The sequence below is a fragment of the Cetorhinus maximus genome, chromosome 1, assembly GCF_964194155.1.
Source record: "Cetorhinus maximus chromosome 1, sCetMax3.hap1.1, whole genome shotgun sequence".
NCBI lineage: Eukaryota > Metazoa > Chordata > Chondrichthyes > Lamniformes > Cetorhinidae > Cetorhinus > Cetorhinus maximus.
Window position 1 is genome coordinate 166,624,665 of NC_135879.1, and position 16,430 is coordinate 166,641,094.

The 16,430-nt window shown below is 46.4% G+C and overlaps 1 protein-coding gene across 2 annotated transcripts in view; it reads right to left on the reverse strand.

Annotated features, from left to right (window-relative positions):
- LOC144684961 (uncharacterized) overlaps positions 1-16,430 on the reverse strand; it is a 154,649-nt gene that overhangs the window by 113,841 nt on the left and 24,378 nt on the right. For both annotated transcript variants that reach the window (XM_078549438.1, XM_078549429.1), the window contains exon 2: positions 1,154-1,307. In XM_078549438.1, coding sequence (XP_078405564.1) covers positions 1,154-1,307 — 154 coding nt within the window. The remainder of the gene's footprint in view (positions 1-1,153; positions 1,308-16,430) is intronic.

The following is a 16,430-nucleotide window of genomic DNA, read 5'->3' on the forward strand; positions in this document are numbered from 1 at the left end:
GTGTGCTCTATAATGTTCCTTGTGGCAGCATGGCTCTCATTGTATCCCTGCTGCACATGTATGCATGGATTCCAGGCCAAAGTCACGAGTCAGCTTTGCACACTGATTGACATCATGACCTGTCTGCACTACATGTTGCCAGGGATCAAAATGTACCCTTGCGTCTCGGATGCCATCTTCACACATTAGGAGGCCAGTTTAGCCTCAACAGTATATAAAAGTTAATTAATGATGAGCCTGTATGAAACATTAATGAGACTTCAATTCGAGAACTGTGTGCAATATTGGACTCCACACAATAGGACATAGTTTTAAGAGATTTTGAAGAAGGTACAACACAGTTACAAGCATACTGCCTGATACGAGGAAATGCAAATATGATGGAAGGCTTGTAAAAGGGGATTTTGTTTTAGTTAGAACAATGCAATTACAGGCCGATACAATAGAAGTATTTGAAATGACAAAAAGGTGGAAAGGATGGCACAAGGTGCACAAGCACACTGTCTTCAATAGTTTAAGGGTCAAGAACAAGGAATCAGAGGTACAAAATGATACAATAGAACAGAGGACAGGAGAGATCTCTACACAGAGAGTTGTAAGGCTGAGGAATTCACTTCCAAAGTTATTTGTTAGGATAGAAGCTATGTTAAAACTGAAAATTAGATTGGCTGGATGAGGAAAAGGAGATGAAGTGATGTTGGAACAAGATGGGAAAAAGTGATTTGGAATTTGCTTACATGTAGGGTAAATGCAAGCTTGCATTGGTATGCCATATTGCCTGTTTGTGGGTTGTAACTTCTATGTATTTTTATGGTTGGGAACACTGTCAAAGCTGCTCCTGTTCCACCACTGTAATTTCACAGAAAGCCTGATTTTAAATTGAACAGGGTATTAGTATAATCACAAAATGCAATTATTATGGTGCATGTTACAGAATGACCATGACATTAAAGTATTTCAAAGTCACTCAGCCTCACAATGACCATACCTATCTAAAATTCCTTTTAATTATATAATCTATACCAGTTTTAGAATGATTTACTAAACCAAATTTCAGTAAATAAAACAGCAATAATAAAGGAAAATTTCAAAACAGAGCTAAAAGTTTTAATGTTTCTTTTCTTTCCTCAACTCCTTCTGTACATTGTTTTACCTGGGCAATAAAAATATCTCATCTTCCTTGCTTCCTTTTACGAAGACGACAAGAACACATTGTAATACAGAATGAAGATGCGAGTCCCACTTAATATGGATGGTGGTAGAGTTTTCCACTTCCACCTGCACATCAACATGAGGTTCCATGACATCTGTAACACACAACATTAAAAACTGAACTTAGCTTAAATGTTTTCATGCAAAATCTATCAGGGTGGGGTGGTGGGACTGATTAATTTTGAGAATTGGTCATTTTTAAATGAATGATAAACTTGCCGGAGCCCCCAGGACTTGCGGTGTGAGAAAAGGTTTAATGACCTTATCAGAGCTGCCCAGTTAAAACTTCCCTTACTCTGAATACAGTTCTATAACATTTTTCCAACAAACACTAACAATCAATCCCTCTTCTGCTGCACAGGCCTCTCCTCCATTCACAACAGGACATTTTGCTACAACATCTTTCGCTTACACTCACAAGCTCAACATCTGATATTGTCCTCATAACTTGCACAAACACACAGGACCATAAGACGTAGGAGCAGAAGTAGGCCATTCGGCCCATCGAGTCTGCTCCACCATTCAATGAGATCATGGCTGATCTGATAATCCTCAACTCCACTTTCCTGCCTTTACCCCATAACCTTTGATTTCCTTACCAATTAAAAATCTGTCTATCTCAGCCTTGAATATACATAATGGCCCAGCCTCTAAAGCCATCTGCGGTAAAGAATTCCACAGGTTCACTGCCCTCTGAGAGAAGAAATTCCTCCTTATCTCTGTTTTAAGTGGACGCCCCCTTACTCTGAGATTATGCCCTCTGGTCCTAGACTCTCCCACTAGGGGAAGCAACCTCTCAGCATCAACCCTGTCAAGGCCCCTACAAATGTTATATGTTTCAATAAGGTTGCCTCTCATTCTTCCAAACTCCAAACAGGCCCAACTGACTCAACCTCTCCTCATAAGAAAATCCCTCCATCCCTGGGATCAACCTAGTGAACCTTCTCTGGACTGTCTCCAATGCCAGTATATCTTTCCTTAGATAAGGGGATCAAAATTGTTCACAGTATTCCAGGTATGGTCTAACTAGTGCCTTGTAAAGTTTAGCAAGACTTCCCTATTTTTATACTCCATTCCCTTTGAAATAAAGGCCAACATTCCATTTGCCTTACCTGTTGCCTGCTGAACTTGTATGCTAGCTTTTTGGGATTTATGCACGAGGACCCCTGAATCCCTCTGTGCTGCAGCTTTCTTCAGTCTTTCTCCATTTAAATAATATTCAGCTCCTCTATTCTTCCTGCCAAAGTGCATAACCTCATATTTTCCCACATTATATTTCATCTGCCAACTTTTTGCCCACTCACTTAACCTATCTATATCCCTCTGTAGTCTTTGTGTCATCCTCACCACTTGCCTTCCCATTTATTTTTGTGTCATCCGCAAACTTGGCGATAGTACATTTGTTTTCATCATCCAAGTCATTAATATATATTGTAAATAATTGAGGCCCCAGCGCTGATCCCTGTGGCACTCCACTAGTTACAGGTTGCCATCCCGAAAATGCCCCCCTTATCCCAACTCTCTGTCTTCTATTAGTTAGCCAGTCCTCTATCCATGCTAATATACTACCCCCAACACCATGGACTCTTATCTTATTAAGTAGCCTTATGTTGGTACCTTATCAAACACCTTTTGGAAATCCAAATATATTACATCTACTGGTTCCCTTTTATCTATCTTGCTTGTTACCTCCTCATTCTAATAAATTTGTCAGGCATGATTTTCCCTTCATGAAGCCATGCTGACTCTGCTTGATTAGATTATGCATTTCTAAATGCTTTGCTATTACATCCTTTATATTGACTCCAACATTTTCCCAATGACAGATGTTAAGCTAACTGGCCTATAGTTACCTATTTTTTGTCTCCCTCCCTTTTTGAATAAGGGTGTTACATTGAATGCACTTGAATTCATTTTCACATTTTTCTGATACTTCACATTGTGCCACTTTCTCTCATCCTTTGACTCTCTTAATCACTCCCTTGCACACATTTGCTTCTTCTTCCTATAAGTGTGCACAATCTGTTAAGCTGCCTTGCACATTTTCACAATCTTTTTACATGTCACACACTAGGCCACTCTTACTCTTTTTGCAGGATAACTTTGCATTCAACAGTAGGTGATCTGTTCTGTTGCTGCTACTGCTGATGTGTACTGCTTGGACACCATGAAGCAGCCTTGTTGAAGTTAAAAAGACGTCTTTATTAACATTACTGAAGTATGTACATATCTACAGTAGAGGGTAAAGGTATGATGAGGACTCCATACTAGGTCCTTACATATTGCTACCTTTCTCTGGACTGCCCTCAGCTCTAGGTCATGTGCATTCTTACATCACTGTGTGGGCAGTACTCTGCTCAGTCCCATGTTAACTTTTTAGGTACCAGATCCTTCTACTGCACCTCCCCCAAGCCTTTATTCCCCCTGGATATAGTTTACTTACAGTTTGCTTCAAATCTCACATTGCTAAAAGTCTTGTGCACTTAACTTTAGTGTTTGCGCTATAAACTATTCTAACTTCACACTACTTCATGATTAACATTACAGCATTAACAGCATGTCTTAACAATGTTCTTACTCCCCCGCCTCCCTCCCACTTCAAGACTTTGAAATAAGAGATCCGGGTGGCCTACAGGTCTCATACCCCTGCCACATCTCGTTTGCCATCCAGTTGGGAGTGTGGTAGGCTCTAAGGTTCCGGATCTTGGCGGTGGTTTGGAGGCTGTATCTGGATGTAAGTATGGCTTCATGCACTTCTTCCATTGACAGATGCTGCTCCAAGCCTGGACGGGCTGGTTGATATGGCAGTGATTTGTTGTAGTGAGTGGTGATGGTTTCTTTCCGAGAGGACGAAAGCAGTGTTTGTCAGATTGTTGATGGTGTTTCTTCTTCTTCTTCCACCTTTTACAGCATAAGGAAGCTCTCTGCAGTTGAGGGAGAGCAGTCCTGTGGATGGAAGAAAAGAAGGAGGGTAGCTCACCTTTGTTGAGTAGTGTTTGCATGAGGTTGCTACCTGATTCCAGCTGATGCTGTAATTTCAGCATGCTGGTTAGGGCTATGTGTTATCAGCATCTCTACTGTCTGCACTGTGCTCACTGGTGGAGGCAGAGGCTTCTCTGGAGTTCGTTCTGATTCTGCGGGGTGATGTGGTAACCCTCCTGCGCAGTGGATTAGTCTGGCCCTTGGGTAGATTCCGGGGACTGAAATGAAGAAGAACAGACCTGCTCCACTAGCAGAGAAAAGAGGTTACAAATAAAGGCAACATTTGAATGGTGTGTAGTGGTTGGGCCTTCGGGAGGATGCCTTTCAGGCTGGGTGGGGACCATGGTTTCTTCACATCTTCTGCTGGTTGAAGGAAATCAAGAGCCAGGCAGACGACTCTGCTAGGGAGTGAAAAGGGCTGATTCCACAAGACGGACATGAGCACCGTAATCTGTCACCGTACCTCAATGGCTCCTGAATCATGCCAATGACCGTAGAGTGAGGCGTCCGTCGTTCAGACCCAGCAGCCTTAGAGCCATGGTTCCATTGGGATTGTCACCCTGGCGACAGAATCTAACTTAAAGTTGGTTAGATGCCCATTGACTGAGAGGTCTGCATTCCAGAAGAAAAAGCCGCATCATCTGATGTCGCCCGGGAGAAAGGCTGTGTGTCTTCTGGGTCAGTGGCCTCGACTTTGTGGATGGCTCTCGGGTTGTCTGTGTGGTGCTAAGGTTGTGACTGGCACAGCTTACTGAAGTGCCCCTGTCTGTGGCAGTGGAAGCATTTGGCAGCACTCGCAGGACATTGGTCCTTCCTGTGAATGCACTTTGCACTTTGCACTGGCTCGGTCATTTGGCTGGATGGTTGGGGGATGGCTTACCCTGGCTCAGATAGTCCCTGCGTTTGTGTGACTTGATGCGTTGATGTGGCTTCTGCCCCATGAAGCTCCTTCTCCTCTGAGAATGATCCTCGCAGCTCAGACAGCCTAATTAGTTGGACAACCTTGTCAACAGCAAGCTCAACTTTGGCTTGGAGAAGGTTGTAGAGCAAATCATCCACAAACCCACCATGATTTTGTCTCAGATGAGTTTGGATTTCAGATCACTGTATTCGCATCCTTCTGCCATGTGATAAAAATCATTGATAAAGAAATGGACAGGCTCCCCGCGCTGTTGGACTCTCCTGTTAAATTTGGCGCATTCCAAGGTCTCAGGTTAAAGGTCGAAAGACTTTAAAACATTGCCAAATTTAGCAGATGATTCATCTATGGTTTACCTGGAGATTATATCGTTTGCAAACGGCTTAATGGAATAAAGTAATGTGCTAACTTGTTCTGCCTCCAACTTTTTAGTTAATCCTACAGCAGCGCAATGCCTCAGGGACCTTTCCCTCCAATAACTCCAATTGTGACATTGGTCAGGGCCATAGGTAAGGCATATTGTTGGTGGTAGTGAAGAGTTATGTTCCAACATATTTGGCCTCATTCTTACCAACCTGCCTACCACAGATGTATCTGTCCATGACAGTATCAGTAGGAGTGACCACTGCACTGTCATTGTGGAGACGAAGTCCTGCCTTCACATTGAGGATACCCTCCATCGTGTTGTGTGGCACTACCACTGTGCTAAATGGGATATATTTCAAACAGATCTAGCAACTCAAGACTGGGCAAAAATGAGACGCTGTGGGCCATCAGCAGCAGCAGAATTGTACTCAACCACAATCTGTAACCTCATGGCCTGGCATATACCCCACTTCACCATTACCATCAAGCCAGGGGATCAACCTTGGTTCAATGAAGGGTGCAGGAGGGCATGCCAGGAGCAGCACCATGCACACCTACAAATGACGTGTCTTCCTGGTGAAACTATAACACAGGACTATTTCTGTGCCAAACAGCATAAGCAGCAAGCAATAGACAGAGCCAAGCGATTCCACAACCAACGGATCAGATCTAAGCTCTGCCGTCCAGCCACATCCAGTCATGAATGGTGGTGGACAATTAAACAACTCACTGGAGGAGGAGGATCCACAAATATCCCTATCCTCAATGATAGAGGAGCCCAGCATATCAGTGCAAAAGAAAAGGCTGATGCAGTTGCAGAAATCTTCAGCCAGAAGTGCCGAATGGATAGTCCATCTTGGCCTCCTCCAGAGGGCCCAGCATCCCAGATGCCAGTCTTCAGCCAATTCGATTCAATTCACGTGATATCAAGAAATGGTTGAAGGCACTGGATACTGCAAAGGCTATGGGCCCTGACAATATTCCGGCAATAGTACTGAAAACTTGTGCTCCAGAACTTGCCGTGCTCCTAGCCAAGCTGTTCCAGTAGCTACAACACAAGCATTTACCCGGCAATGTGGAAAATTTCCCAGGTCTGTCCTGTACACAAAAGTAGGACAAATCCAACCCGGCCAATTACTGCCCCATCAGTCTATTCTCTATCATCAGCAAAGTGATGGAAGGGGCCATCAACAGTGCTATCAAGAGGCACTTGCTTAGCAATAACCTGCTCACTGATGCTCAGTTTGGATTCCAGCAGGGTCATTCAGCTCTTGACCTCATATCAGCCTTGGTTCAAACATGGACAACAGAGCTGAATCCCCGAGGTGAGAGTGACTGCCCTTGACATCAAGGCAGCATTTGACCGAATGTGGCATCAGGGAGCCCTTGCAAAACTGGAGTCAATGAGAATCAAGGGGAAAACTCTCCACTGGTTGGAGTCATACTTGGCACAAAGGAAGGTGGTTGTGATTGTTGGAGGTCAATCATCTCAGTTCCAGGTCATCACTGAAGGAGTTCCTCAGAGTAGTGCCCGAGGGCCAAGCATCTTCAACTGCTTCATCAACGGCAATCCTTCCATCATAAGGTCAGAAGTGGGGATGTTCACTGATGATTACACAATGTTCAGCACCATTCGCAACTCCTCAGATACTGAATCAGTCCATGTCCAAATGCAGCAAGATCTGGACAATATCCAGGCTTGGGCTGACAAGTGGCAAGTAACATTCATGCCATACAAGTACCAGGCAATGACTATCTCCAGCAAGAGAGAATCCAACCATTGACCCTTGACACTCAATAGCATTACCATTGTTAAATTCCCTACTGTTAACATCTCGGAGGTTGCCATTGACCAGAAACTGAACTGGACTAGCCATATAAATCCTGTGGCTACAAGAACAGGTCAGAGGCTAGGAATCCTGTGATGAGTAACTCACCCCTTACTCCCCAAAGCCTGTCCACCATCTACAAGGCACAAGTCAGGAGTGTGATAGAATACTCCCCACTTGTCTGATGAGTGCAGCTCCAACAACACTCAAGAAGCTTGATACCAACCAGGACAAAGCAGCCCAATTGACTGGTATCCCAGCTACAAACATTCACTCCCTCCGCCACCGACGCACAGTAGCAGCAGTGTGTACCATCTACAAGAGGCACTGCAGGGACTCACCATGTCTCCTTAGACAGCACCTTCCAAACCCATGGCCACTACCATCTAGAAAGACAAGGGTAGAAGGCACATGGGAACACCATCGCCTGGAAGTTCTCCACCAAGCCACTCACCAACCTGACTTGGAAATATATCGCCATAACTTCACTGTCGCTGGGTCAAAATCCCGGAACTCCCCCCCCCACCCCCACCACCTAACAGCTCTGTGGGTGTACCTACACCACATGGGCTGCAACGGTTCAAGAAGGCAGCTTACCACCACCTTCTCAAAGGCAATTTAGGATGGGTAATAAATGCTGGACTAGACAGCGATGCCCACTTCCCATGAATTAATTTTTTAAAAAGCTATTTGTCAGTGAAAAGCATACATTTTGGCTGACAGTGTGATTGTAACGAATATCTCTCTAATAATATGATTACCTACATAGCTTACAAATGATAAAATCACCTAAAGTTACTAGTCAATTTGATTTGTCTGAAGTGTGCAACATTCTGCAGACCACATGGTAACATGCCTTGAAATGATTCTATCTTCCTGTCATTTCAAACACTTGAATGTACCTCTAATCTTGGTCACTAGGTGGTGCTGTAAACTACCTAAATTAAAATGAAAACAAGTGTGAACTAGGGAAGTGAAAAATCTGAAGCAAGATTCAAAAAGTGCTGGGAACACTCAACAGGTCAGGCAGCAACTATCATGACAGCAGATTAATTTTCAGGGTTTTGTTCTTGATTCACAAGATCACTAGATAATTACAAACGAGTGAGGCAATTTAGTCTATTTAATTCACACATCCAGAGAGATCTAGACACTCCCCCTCTATCACTTTTAAATGTTTCCAGGGTTTTTGCCTCTGCTATTATGTCTGGAAGTGTATTCCACATGTACATCAATCTTTGTGTGGAAAATAACTTCCCAATATCTGTCACAGAAGTACTCTTCTCTAGTTTAAAACTGGGATGCCTTGTTCTACTCCTGCAAATCAATTTAACGTTAAATTCCAGCTCAACATTTTCTCTGCCCTTAAAATTGCTCCACCAGATCAACTCTCTAACATCTTCCTTTAAGTTTATCCAGTCTTTTCTCATCGCTTAGACACCTGTCACTGATAATTGTCTTCTCTGCACTGCCTGCAGCACTTAAAATCCTTCTTATTTCTTGGCAATCAGAATAGGATGCAGTATTCAAAGTGTGGCCTGACTAGAGCACAATAAAGTTTGATCCTTGCCTACTTTGACCTAAACTTCACTATTTTGGCTTTGTGGCTCATCTTTCTACTGGCTTTATTCATAGGAACATAGGAATATAGGAAATAGGAGCAGGAGTAGGCCATTCAGCCCCTCAAGCCTGTTCCACCATTTAATTAGGTCATGGCTTATTTTCTACCCCAATGTCTTTTTCCTGCACTATCCCAATATCCCTTGATATTGTTAATGTCTATAAATCTATCGATCTCTGTTTTGAATATACTCAATGACACAGCCTTCTGCAGTACAGAATTCCAAAGATTTACCACCCTCTGAGTAGAGAAATTCCTCCCCATCACAGTCCTAAATGGCCGACCTCTTATTGTGAGGCTGTTTCCCCTGGTTCTAAACTCCAGCCAAGGGAAACATCCTTCCTCCATCTACCCTGTAGAGCCTTTTAAAGAATTTTGTATGTTTCAATGTGATCACCTCTCATTTTTCTAAACTCTAGAGAATACAGGCCCAGTCTCCTCGGTCTCTCCTCACAGGACAATCCCGCCATCCCAGGGATCAATCTGGTGAACCTGTGTTGTACTCCGTCTGTGGCAAGTATATCCTTCCTTAGGTATGGAGACCAAAATTATACACAATACTCAAGGTGTGGTCTCATCAAGGCTCTATACAATTGCAGAAAGACTTCTTTACTCCTGTACTCAAATCCTCTTGCAATGAAGGCCAACATAACATTTGCTTTCCCAATGGTGCTGCACCTGCATGTTAGCTTTCAGTGACTTATGAACAAGACCATCTCCCTTTGGACATCAATCGCTCACCATTTAAGAAATGCTCTGTATTTCTGTTTTTCCTACCAATATGGGTAACTTCACACTTACCCACATTATATTCCATCTGCCTGTCCTTGCCCACTCACTTAGCTTGTCTAAACCCCCTTGAAGCCTCTTTGCATCCTCCTCAATACTCACATTCCCACCTAGTTTTGTGTCATCAACAAACTTGGAAATGTTACATTTGGTCCCCACATCCAAATCATTGATATAGATTGTGAATAGCTGGGGCCCAAGCACTGATCCTTGCATTACTCCATCAGTCATGGCTTGCCAACCTGGGAATGATCTGTTTATGCCTACTCTGCATTAATTGGGTCATGTTTTAAGGGAATGAGGCATTACCTCAGGATCTTATAGCAGACCTAGCAGAAATTACCTACGAGATGTCAATGAGAGGCATGACACGAAAGAGTACACTCCAAACCTAAAGGACCTCAAGCCCTATGAGGAAAAGACCAGGAATTTCATGGGGAGTTGCAAGATGGGCAAGAATTTGGAAAGCTTGAGCAGACCATGTCCCAGAATCTGATTTAATGGAGAGCAGAGTGCTGTGGGTGGAGCTTCAGTTGCAAAATTCAGGCCAGACCCTTCTTTTACATACATTTCATGTTACATTAAGGCTGCACATACCAATGACACAGCCATTTTTTTAGTCACTATTGCATTTCAGAACATCTAGAGCCTGGTAAATTGCTTTCACGAGGTAGAGGATGCAATTTTCCCGCTCACATTCACTATCATCAGGGTCACATAAGTTCAGAGCTTAAGGCTCAGCCTCATGTCCTTGTGTGCACTGGTAATCAGAATTTATGGGCTAGCCTCAGCAATATGCCCTCTGACTCGTATGCTTGTTGACATGGCAATAAAACTCAGCATTTTCTGTGCTCTGTTCACTGTTATTCGGCACTTGGACATGGTCAGATCTATTTCAGTCGCAAACTAGTTTAACATCATTCATTAAGTGCATGCCCCATCTTTTGTACATTGGGAAGAAAAGTCTTATGCACTGGAAGGCAGAATTTGCACCTATATTTGCATAGAATTTCATCTGTTATAGTTCTCCCCATTTCAAATATCATCTGGTGTTTCTGCCATTTGGCCATTGTACATTATGTTTTAGCATCCAGGTTGTTTATGATGGGGCCATTGGTGCTAATCCATGAATCTAACACTCTGTATACTCCCACAACTCAGCAACACTCACCTAACTAGTAGCTGCTGCTGTTTTTTTCATCTTTCCTATATGAGGGAGTAAAGGATATTGGAACAGGGAGGGTAAATGTGATTAGGATTGTTTGCTGGTGAGGAGACAAATTGGTTGGGCCATTTGGCCTGCGTCTATGTTGTAACTTCTATGCATTAATTCCTTAGCTAACTGCAAATATCAGTGAGGATAACCATGGCTGGAATTTTCCAGTCCCACTGGCGTCAGGATCATGGCGGGTAGGGGGACGGGGGTGTAGAAAGGACAGTATAGTGAGTTGGCCAAAAATCGGTTTTACGCTGTCGTGAAACCAGTTTGTGATCGTCCGCTCCACCCGTCAATGGCGGGTGACATTTCCACCTGCCACAGATCGGGAAAGTCACTTTAATACATTTGCCTCTCATTATAAGCCCTGCTCACTGGAATCATCCCCACACGTCAAATTTACCACCCAGGTAGGCGACACTTCAGTACGGCATGCTTCACAACTGCCTTTAACTGGTGACCTGAACTTTGAGGGGAACTCGGAGGTGAGTGCAGACAATGTGCACAGAGTTCGCGAGCATCGCCCATAGGACATCAAGGGTGAGACACTGAGCATTCGGTGGGGGGCACAGGAAAGTCTCTTTTTCCTGGCTGGCTTTCAGTGTGGTGCCGGGACAAGGGCTCCAGTGCAGGTGTGGGTCAGGCCAGGGGTGGTGGGGGTGGGGGGCAAAGCAGCACAGATAGACTGAAGTAAATGTTCAAGCACATGCTGGGGGGCTGTGGGGAGGGGGTGGGGGGTGAGGGAGGTGGTCACGCACTTGGAAAAGCATTCTTCCACAGCTGAGACTGTTCAGCAGCAGCTCCACTGACATGCTTAGGATCGGGCTTCTGAAGCTTTTCTGCCCACTCAAGCAACACAGAAGCATGAAAGTACCACCAACTACTCCAAACCTTTTCAGTCCTCGGGTGCAGACTGCAAATGAATGTGTGTTTTAGGGGGCAGCAGAGCAGTTGGCTGACTGGACAAGTTGTACAAGCCCCTTGCAAAAGGTAGACATGGTGGAGGTGTTCACAGCTCCTTGCAATGTCTTTATTAAGGTTTGGACCAGTCTCCTCCATGGTTCAAGCTAACAATGCAGTCTTGCAGTGCAGGTTAGGAAAATGCCTGTGCCTGAGCTGAGAGCACAGCATGCAGTCCAATGGGCGTATCTGCCGCCAATCAAGAGGAGTGAGGTGGAGGTGGGTGGGGTTTCAGACAGCAGGTGAGCGCACTACACACTGGCCATCCAAGTGGTGGCCAGCACTCTCTGGGATGTGTTATGGGGCCTTCAGACTTCAGCAAGAGAGGTTCTTAGTACACCTAAGCCAACTCACATGTCTCTCTCTTTGATCCTGCAGGAAGAGAACATCAGGATCATGGAGCTTAATGAATAGGCAATTATGCCTCATGACTTACAGGGAGCAGAGAAGAAGAAGAGTGGCGGAGGTGCCTGGCTCAGCAAAGGGAGGGGCACCTCCCGGAGGATGAAGGGGTGGCAGGGCCTGCTGTGCACACAGCTAAAGATCCACAGAGAGCTGTCACTCGTAGGCATTTCGCTAGACCCAGGGTCTATAGTCAGCGCTTGTCATTCCTGCAGATGACTGCGAACCAGTGTCGTTGAAGACTGTGCATGTCTAGAGAATTGGGGGATCAGTCACATCTGCCACCTGCTGCAGGATTTGGCGCCACAGGGACATGGAGGGCATCCACTGCCAGTGGCTGCGAAAATTACCACAGGACTCAATTTTTACACCAGTGACTCCTTCCAGGGCTCCACAGGTGACCTATGTAGGATTTCACAAGCCTCCACACGCAAGTGTACCCAGGAGGTCATGGACACACTCTTTACAAAGGCACAAAACTTTGTGCATTTCACCCGGGATCAGGGAAGCCAGAAAGCAAGGGCGCTGGGATTTGCACAGACCTCTGGCTTTCTACAGGTGCAGGGTGTCATCGACTGCACTCACGTGGTGCTTAGATCTCCATGGCAACAAACAATCAACTACATCAACCGCAGGGGCTTCCACTCGCTGAATGTTCAGCTGGTGTGCAACCACCACAAACGCATCTTACAGGTCTGCGCACGATATCTAAGGAGTGTCCACAACTCCTACACCCTTAGCAGGTCTCAGTTCCCCGACATCTTCTAGGGTGCACAGAGACTGCAGGGTTGGCTCCTTGGGGACAAGGCCACCCACAGATGACGTGGCTGATGACACCCATTCAGCGGCCTCAGGCTGCAGCAGAGCGATGGTATAACGAGGCTCATGCCCGACCTGGACTTTGGTGGAGCAAATGATAAACACTTTGAAAATGAGGTTGCAGTGCTTTGACAGGTCTGGTGGAGCAGTGCAATGCAGTCCACTGAGGATGTCGCGCGTCAGCGTCGCTTGCTGTGCGTTCCACAACCTGGCGCTGCAAAGGGGGGAGGGCTTGGCTGAGGAGGAGGTGAAAGAGCTGCACGTCACCTCCAATGAGGAGGACATTGAAGGGAATGATGCTGATGAGGTCCTCGAAGACGATGATGCCAGCGATGAGGCCATCGCACTGGCCAAGTGAGGCAGGCAGGCTCAGAAGGCCCTCATAGCCTCAAGATTCATGGAAGATGAGGACAAGATGCAATGAGGACAGACCTGACATCCTCACCCTGCATCTGTGAACATTTGGCTCCTTTGTGGCTGATGGCAGCGCACATACCCTCAGTGCTCAGGCTCCTGTCATGGAGACGCAGCGGAGGCCCCAATAGTCACTAGATTCCAGGAGGATGATGACAACATGCAGTGAGGACACATCATAGATCTTCACATTGCCCCTGTGAATGTCTGAATCCTGTCTGGCTGAGGGTAACTCACTTGTGCTCTGTGATCAGGGTCATATCATGGAGATGCAGCCATGAAACTTTAAATGCACCTGATCCTATGTCAGCCTTCAGCACCTAATCCCTTCAGGAGCACAGCATCACCGGTCACTGATGCTGAAGAGATGGGGGTCAGTCCCACCTCAAAGGTGCTGAGAGCACACAGAGAGAATGGGGAACTCTGTGACGCCTACCCACAACATTCTGGCAGCAATGACCAGCACCATCGAGGCGCAGGCATCAGTAATGTATCCAGTGAGTGTGAAGCTGGACCATCACTTTGGTCTGAAGGTTACACACTGCACAGGGAAGAGGCCCTGGACTGAGACACCTGCCTTTATCTTGTGCAGGAACCAAGGTTTCACATCTGAGTGACACGAACACTGCCCATCAGAATACGGAGGCATAGGCAAGAAGACATTCTTGGGATAAAAACATTCTTGGGAGTTTATTTACAATAGTGAGCATTATGTACAAGTGATTAACACCCGTGCCCAGGCTGTGCAACTATATCTTCTTAACTTGTTTTGACTCAAAAGAGGTACATCTTCTTAACATTCCTAACCCTGCCACTACATCTTGGTGCTCCCCAGACATACACTGCGATGGTGGAGACAGCTTGCTGAATGCTACGCCATATCTGTGATGACCTTGACGGGCACCACAGGAGGGTTGAGACCCGAATGGCCCCGGCCTGCTTTCGGGGTCCTGTTGTGTGGCAGTGGCACCCTCCACGGCCTGTGGAGCTGGAGCTGCTGAAGTCACAGGAAGAGGGGATTCGGATGGGCTGGACTCTCCCAGAGTCACCTGAATGGATGGCCCCAGGCTATGCACCTACTGATCCTCCTCCCTATGGGTGCCCAAGGGCCCCTGACTGACTCCTTGAGGAGAAGGGGAAGCTGGAGATCAAGCTGCCCTGCACTCCTCCCTCATTGACACTTTTGGAGGCCAACTATGGTGTCAGCGATGGAGTTCAGGCCGCACAGCAGTGCAGGAGCAATGTCCTGGGACAAGGTCTCCATGGCAGCCACCTTCCTATCAGTGTTGACCTCAGTGCATTGGCATGCCTGCACTATCACCTCAGCCCGAAGGCAGACGGACTCCTCCATCGTGCCTTGCAATCTAAGGAGTGCAGCGGACATCCCTTCCTGATGATCCCGAGCTTGTCTTGGCAGCTCCAGCAACTGAGGTATGACCGAGTCCAGAGGCTCCTCATCTAACTCAGACCCAGCAGGTTTCCGGCCGCCAGCAGTCCTCTGACTACTGGACATCTGGGAAGTCCCTGCCGCTGCTTGCTGTGGATCAAGCCGGATCACCAAGTTGTGACCCCGAGGCTACTCAAGAACTACGTCCTACTGAGGGGTGTGTCTCTGCGCTGGTGGAGGGTGTAGGCAAGCGCTGTAACAGGTCTTCAGTTAGGGGGTCGTTAGATTCTACTTCCGAAATGTTTTGGGACTTGAGTCAAGGACCTGGGCCATGGACTCCTTGGCTGCTTCCCAGATGTGTTCGCAAAAGCAAGGAGAAATAATTAGTGCATGGCAGGGGACTGTGGAACACGGGAACTCAATCACAGCATGGTTGTCTGATGGATGTTGCACTGCTGAATCCTCACTTGGTTAAGCACTGCCGACCTCATCGTCAGCACAGGAACGGTCCAGATCATCGCCGACCAACTGGATGACTCTATTTTCAAAGTCTGCGAGAACTTTGATGTCAGGCACTCCTCCACCAGTCTGTGATCTCTTATTTTTTGTGTGCCAGCTTGTCCTGCATGAAGACAGATGGAAAGCAGGATGCCTGCCAGGCCGGATGAGAAGAATGCCTGGTATGTGTGGGTGGTGAGCGGTGCCATGGATGGGATAAGGACACAATCTGCAGGGCAGATGAAGGTGTGTGTGTGAGAGTGAATGGTGATGTCCCTTGAACTAACAGTGAGTGAGATTCCTGTGGATGTGTGATGGGTTTGTGAGTGTGTGAGTTGAGAGTGATGAGAAGGGTGACTTACCCTGGCGGATCAGATGAGACCATTCATCCTCCTTCTGCACTGGGTGGCTGTCCGCTTTTGCAGGGTATGGACCACCACTGCCATCGCTTCCCATACTGGATTAGTGACCTTGCTTGCTGGTCTTTGCCCAGTGCAGGGGTAGAGGACATCGCGGTGAAGCCTCCACTGCATCCAGTCAGCGCCCGAGGGAGGCATCGCTAAATTTGGGGGCAGCATGTTTCCTCCCTTTGGCAGCCATGACTTTGCAGTAGCTTCCACTGCCTTAGAGAGTGCTCGCTCTGTGCAGGGGTGTCGTTTAAATATGGTGCCTGGATTACTGAAGGCCTGAGGTGATGGCAGGGAAAACGTCCTTTATTTCCCGCCCACTACTGCACTTTGTGCAAATCTGGGACGATTATGCCCCACAGCTATAAGCTTGTATAATAGCTTTAAATGTGGCGCATTATCAAAGACCTTCCTATGTGGCGCATTATCAAAGACGTTCTGGATGACTAGATGTACCTCAGTGTGTTGCCGTATTCATTTGGGCTGTCTCTTCGAACGAGCCAAGGTCAAGGTAAATCTCTCTACACCCCTGTAGGTTTTTTGAAATCACTTGGTTCCTATTAACCATGTTCTTTTCTTATAGGTAATCCTGTCATTTGTATTTAATTA